The 7,041-nt window shown below is 40.0% G+C and overlaps 1 protein-coding gene across 1 annotated transcript in view; it reads left to right on the forward strand.

Annotated features, from left to right (window-relative positions):
- The window catches only part of hdac11 (histone deacetylase 11), a 32,574-nt gene extending 25,751 nt beyond the window's left edge, over window positions 1–6,823 (forward strand). Inside the window, exons 9-11 of the mRNA XM_023424638.2 lie at window positions 1,746–1,842; window positions 2,951–3,129; window positions 4,095–6,823. Coding sequence (XP_023280406.1) covers window positions 1,746–1,842; window positions 2,951–3,129; window positions 4,095–4,337 — 519 coding nt within the window. The 3' untranslated portion in view covers window positions 4,338–6,823. The remainder of the gene's footprint in view (window positions 1–1,745; window positions 1,843–2,950; window positions 3,130–4,094) is intronic.
- The last annotated feature ends 218 nt before the right edge of the window (window positions 6,824–7,041 follow it).

Below are 7,041 nucleotides of genomic sequence, written 5' to 3' on the forward strand. Positions count from 1 at the left end.
ATGATTCGCACTGAAGAAGAAGAAACTCACAGGGGGAATATGGCGGACACCGTGGAAAGAAGTGAAAACAAATCAGAGAGGCATCGTAATCTTTCAAGTTGAAGGTCTGGGCCGACTTTGGTTTAAAACACCTAAATGTGTGTTTTTTGTAGTAAACTAAAACTTTAAACTTAATTTACACAGATTGAAAAGATTTTATGAAGCACAGTTGAATCTTGAATGCTTTCTCACAGCTCAGCCTTTTGCCAGTTTCTGGATATTTTACATTGGAATGACGGCACACGTGGTCATGGATAAGATGTAGTCAGTGTATGTGTGTGTGTGTTAAACAAAGCTAATCTTAGACTCTGCACGTTGTTGTACATCTTTTCATCTCTGACACCACAAGGCAGTGAACGAATACATGACTCCTGATTTTTGCCTTTTTAGGGAATGTTTTGTTCTTCAGTTACAAAGATAGTGTGATGTATCATAGATGATTAGCAATGTATAGAGTATGGCAGAATTACTGTATCGTGATACCGTTGTTGTCATGGGCAACGTATTGTGACAGTATCACATTGTGAGCTACTCTGTGATAGCCAAGTATGCAGATCAGTACCATCAGTTATTGATGATCAGTTTACATGTATACTCAGTCAGTACTGGTAATGATAATCGTGTCATTTACATTTTTGTCAAGAATCATTTCTATTATGAGAAAGTGACCTCCACCAAGGGTGTATTGACTCTTATTAGATGCTGTTAAATAAGTGGTATATGGTTGACAATTTAAAGTTAACTATCAAAGAAATCTGACATTAATGCATGATATCATGTATAATGATATGATGATGACACTATGGCTTTGATCCAATTATTTACAATAATCCAATTATTAATGTTATAAATGTACTAATTCATTGTCTAAAACACACACCTACATGCATGAAAAAACAAACAAACAAGAAAACACTTAATCAATTTTAATGGGCGTGAAAATAAGACATTAACTGTAAATCTGGCACGTCATGGTGATGAAGTTCCAACCCAGGATTGTTTGCCCACACACTACAGTAGTGCACTAAAGTACAAATGACTCAATACACCACCTCTGTAAAGATCTGTGCTCTGCTGAGTGTGTGTTCTATTTACTTAAATTAGATTTAGAAATGAATGAAAAGTTAATTAGAACAGGCTCTTAGTATCATTTCAGTTTCAGTATTGAGATGTTTAGGATGTTTAGGTATCATATCAAAGTCATCATTTTAGTATCATGACAACTCTAACACCTCTCATGTGAAGTGGAACCAGCCACACATTAGAAAACATTAGATTTTTTTTTTTTTGCTTGCATAGCATTCACCAATGGATTATACACTCACTTAGGCATGATGTTCAGCTGACACCAAATTGCCTGGCTTGTCCCATACATCCTCCTTTCCATTCAGTAATACCAGGCTTGGCACAATGCCTAATCTCCTCCTGACAGCAGCCAGACACATCGGGTGACAAATTGAGGGAAGGAAATGAAAAGTGATGAAGTAGCCATGACTTTTTTATTAAGTATTTAAACATTTAATGCCTACAGATGACAAGACTATTTATCCCTCATCTGGAGCTGTCAGTCAGCGCAGTGCATCTCTGGTGAACTAATGTGTCGTGTGACACCTGTGTAGACCATGGCACGGTTAAGAAATGCTGCAAAAAAAGGCAAGGACAGCATCAAAGTGCTGAATGAAAGATGTGGCTCCGCTGTGTTACAGGGAAATGGACACGAACGCGACTTCATGGATGACAGGCGAGTGTTCATCATGGATATGTATAATCGCTACATATATCCTGGGGATGGATACGCAAAAAGTGAGTGAAAGCATTTTCTTCTCAACCTTTTTTTTTTTTTTAACTTAAATATCATAGTAATTCAATTAATTAATATCTTTAGACGGGTTCTTCTGCTTCTCGTGAACTTGTGTACTTAAGTGTGATGCATCTGGTGACAAAATAAGCTCTCTGTTCCCCTGATGCCTTGTTGGCGGTTGAGGTTGGAACAGAGCGGGCAGCCTCCTCCAGTTCCAGCCCCTAGATGTCACTCAGTGCCATTTCAATTATTTAGTGATTTCCCTCAGCACTACCACTCACTCTATTAGCTCTCAGCAGAAAAACTTCCAAGCTGTGCAACACCATTATCATGGCTTTAACACTATTGAACATGTTAATACATTAAAGCCGTTCTGACAGGGATCGCATGTTAGCATTTTACCCTAATTTATACAGAACTCTGGAGACGAGACGTCGCAGTCCTGCCTTTAAAATGCTCCCCATCCTCTTCTTCTATGCAATTAATTGAATTCTTGACATTTTATAATTGGCCTCTCCCGTAATGAACGTGAAATAAATGTACACTCTGGCTTTTTTAAGATAAAAAATTCTGCTTCATATGTTATGTATTTTCGTTGTACCTTCTAACACCAAAGCTTACAATTATTGACACTTATTTCCTTCAAGTCTATAAAACTAGCAGGATGAGACTTGAAAAACTACCAAAAACTCTGTTCTACATGCGTTTGCATTGCTCCTGCTTTTGCAGCTTAATTGTTTGAACTTTGAAACATGAAGTTCTCCTAATTAACCTTTTTCATCATTTGCATTAATTATGGAAATGTACATCCTAATTAATTAAAGCACAAATGCACTATTGCATATCTGAGCATTCTGTAGAAAAGAAACTCAATTAACTACCTGAACTTCATAAATATAGGAATTCAGTTATCAGAAATTGTTTTGCCTGCTCATGTTGAAAGAAATTCAGTTGCATGTAACACTGCAGCAATTACCAGTCTGTATGTGAGGCCTGTGGATTGAGCTCAACATTACTACTACTGTTTCATAACAGTTGCTTTATTGGTGGCAGCTATGTTCCGTGGCTTCGTGCTGTGGCTCTTGAATGTGTTATTTTTCTGTCTTTCAGGAGCCATAAAGAGGAAGGTAGAGCTGGACTGGGGCACTGAAGACTCTGAGTATCTTCAGAAAGTAGAGCTCCACTCCGAGGGAGCTCTGAATGAGGTCCGACCTGACATCATTGTCTATAATGCAGGGACAGACATCTTGGATGGGGACCCACTTGGAGGACTCTCCATATCACCACAGGTACTGCACCTGCTGCGTCAGCACCTCTCTAAAACTGTGTCGACAGAAACTGAACATTATAATCTTAACGAGGGTCAAGGACTTATCGCAGGACTGTTGGATTAGACTGCATTAGGTAAAAAAGGTTCCTGAACATTGCACCATGGAAGTGACACCAATCTGTAGCATTTGTGTGTTACAATGCACCTATTAGATAATTCTTAGCAGAACATCTGCAGATTAGTCTACATCCTTCTTTACTCCTTCAAATTCTAGGAAGGCTAACATCAACTATTTTTATGTACTCTGCTGTAATGGCAGGAAAGATGTCTGAATATAGAACTGGCAGGCTCAGCTGGGTCAGGTCACGTGAGTAGTTCATGTATTTAATTTGTCAGAAAATATGAAAGTATACTGAGAGCTGATCCGAATGAGCCAAATTTGGATTTATTACTTTCTGTGTGCAGAGATTTCCGGCGAGTGATCTGGCAAATTCCACAAAAACAATAAAGCACATAAGGTGAAGTGGAGATAATACTGATGTGTGTTGCAGAGCTAATTTGTCACTGGCGCTGGTAAATGGCCTTGAAAAAAGAAAGTTGCTGCAGCTTTAATAATTGGTATTTAACGTTCTGAACGTGAGTTTCTGCCATGCCTAACAATGTTTAAAATCAGCCCTCGTGTTACAAATTGCTCCACCATAAATGACACGAGCCGTCCCGCTCTCAATCCCTAGACAAATGGGGGTGTGTGTGTTTCTTTTCAGTCCCTCCCATATGTGTCGCCCTGAGAGGCTTAGTGCTCCACAGTGGAACAGGGCGATATAGGAACAATCAGTCCTCTTCCAGGCCTCCCCTCCCTCCTCAGGGGAGCAAGGCAGCGTAGATAGAAATGTTAGCCAGCAGCTAAACAGAAATCACAGAAATTAGCAGCAATGTCTGAAGCCGTGGACAAACTGACAACTTGTATTTCCTCTTCCATGCCAGGGCATTGTAAAGAGAGATGAGATTGTGTTCAGGGCTGCAAGGAGACGGGGCATCCCTATACTCATGGTAACATCTGGGGGATACCAGAAAAAAACAGCCCGCATCATCGCCGACTCCATTCTCAACTTACACCAGCAGGGCCTGATTGGAGCAGAGGCTCTGGAGGGGGAGGGGTCATCATCTCTGGTGACCAGCATGATGTGCAGCTCCGGACCTGCAGGATCAACATTCACTGCTGTCTGAGGGGCATTAACACTCACAGGTGTGGCCTCCACAGCTGTGACATATGATGGCAGTGAATTAACTTTGTGTGAAAGCAGCAATGATATTGTGAGGAATGTTTGTTATTTTGTGTGTGTGTGTGTGTGTGTGTGTGTGTGTGTGTGTGTGTGTGTGTGTGTGTGTGTGTGTGTGTGTTAACGAGCTTTGTGAAGTTGGCACTTCATGAAAGGGAATAATCATTCAAAGAGAAAAGTTGTACTGAAACAATAGCGCTCTCTTGACTACAGCAGATTTACATAAGCTCTCACATGCGACAGAAAGAGTATTAAGATTTGAATCCGTGGGAGAATGAAGGGTTTATGTTTTATGTATGTTCAGGGCTGCATTTTGTTGAGGTATTCTTTCATCTCAGGAAATGTAATAATGTCATTGTGAAGGATATGATATATTAATAGTCCATAAAATGGTACAGAGGTGTGATGTTCTTACAGATACATGTTCAGTATATTAATTATCCTCCATCTCACTTTATGGTAACGGAGGTTAAAAATGAAGATAACAACTTGAGAAAAGTGTTGTGATCAAATATAATTTAATAGTGGTGTTTAACCTACAGGACCTAATGTCTTCTTTAGTCCTCATAAGCATTTTGTTTGATCATTTCTAGTCTAAAATGTTGATTTTATCTAGATAATATTGTAATCAGAGTGTGTTTGATTAATCAAGTTAAACCATTGATGGGTTTTTGTACTTAATGCACTCTGTGCTTTAAATCCACTCATATCTCCAGTTAATGTTTACAGGGAGCCCGGTATGATTTCACTGCAGCTACTTAAGTGTTTGGTCTCTAAACTAAAACATGTGAGTCTGTGCACTTTAACTGGTGTATGGTGACAGAAAGTTCACCTACACATTCCTGAGCTCCTAAAAAAAATCAGTGTTCCTCTTTGCAGTGTGCTCCTGTCATCCAGACATCAAAGTCCAAAAACCGAGAAGTGTTCAGTGACTAAAGAGCAGCCCTGACCACTGAAGCTTTTCATGGCTTTTACTTCTGATTGGTTTCAGAACTCAGTGCTCCATAAATGATGTTTACACATACAGTTGTTGAACCTCCATCAGACACACACTGAATACTGAATACGTCTGTGTAGGTGTGTAATATTGGTGTATAAGACTAACTAGCCCATTCTAGTTTGAATTTCTGTACAGTATAATGTTTTAAATGAACCAAAGCCTTAGTTCACCTTTTCCTTATTTGCACATAATATAAAATATTGATATCACACCTTCATGCGATTGTAAAGCTTCACAAGGCATGTTGATGGATCACTGTGAGAGACGGGAGCAAACAGAGAGAGTGGTCATGTGGTACGGGGCCTGAACCGTCCAAGAATGTGGCGATATCGCCAAAACACGTCTGACAGGGCAAGAAGCACGAGCGGCCGGATATTCAGCCTGATTTCAAACAAACCTAGCCTGGTTCCAGACTCCTGAATCACCCACATCACTGGTTAGTTTGAGAATTTAGCTTTGACGGTTGTTTCCTAACGGTGAAACGAGACTGATAATGACAGCTTTGTAGGTGAGATTAAGAATGGGAAGTCTGTTGACTACATAGCTAGCTACCTGGGAACATTTCACCAGAAATGGTGATGCAGCCGTGCTGACTGTTGTAAATCGACATGAGGGAATGATTCATTCAGCATAACTGCAATGTCTGTGAAAAACATGATACAGCCTCCATGTTAACTGACAATACGTCAGCAGGACAGAATCTGCTGACCCCACCCCCACACACACACACACACACACACACACCCCCTAACCCCTCATTTCAGATCGTTTCACTCTTGGTTGAAACTACAAATAAATTGGTTTAGATAATGTGGCTTATGTATGTAGGACATGTCTCATCCACTGCTTGTGTTTCTCACCCCATCAGAATTTGTTCTAGCAATGTTGCCATGTTCCCACATGTCAGCAATATCTTTTAGGACAAAGTATCAACAATAAACAATAAAAATTATCATCAAAATTATATTATACAAGTTGTAATAAATTGTAACCATCCTTTAAATCCCTTAAATCTAGATTTTCATTCCTCACAAGGCCAAACCCATGACATCTCAATTTGTTTTATTTAGGTTAAATAGATGAGTGTGTTTTACATTCAGATCTTGTCTCGCGCAGCTTTAGCCGTGCTAATTGACTTCCCAAAGTACAGCAACAACCTGGGGGAGTACAGTAGTTGCAGGAGGAGGGATGGTTGCGCATGTGTTCACACTTTGAAGTTTCACAGTGCACTGAGACATGGACTGTTGGCTTCTGAGTACCTGTGTTGTTGTGTGTGGAACAAACACATGGACAAAGAGAGGTAGACGTCAGTTTGCTGTGTCCTGTGTTAGGACTGGTAAGAAGAAATCCGACAAAGACAAAGCCGTTGACCAAATTAGAAGAGACGTTAATGTTACTGGTACTTTTCATAATAAAACCACTTCCTCTGTGGACTTTGGCGTGACATGAGATGTGTTTTTCTGTTGTGCAGCTGAGTGGACCTGAAGCGACAGCTGGCAGTTGCCGCTGTAATGATTTTTCTAATGTGTTTTCACATTCATTATCTTCTGCTGCTCTGGCTCCCCTCTACTGTTCCAAAAAAAGTTCCAAAAGTTAGGACTGGAGCTCAGACTCATCATCATTTAAAGGATTAAAACGCCTATCTTTGAAC

This window comes from Seriola lalandi, unplaced genomic scaffold (genome assembly GCF_002814215.2).
Source record: "Seriola lalandi dorsalis isolate HSWRI2012SDOR001 ecotype SW California unplaced genomic scaffold, Sedor1 jcf7180002054748, whole genome shotgun sequence".
Lineage (NCBI taxonomy): Eukaryota > Metazoa > Chordata > Actinopteri > Carangiformes > Carangidae > Seriola > Seriola lalandi.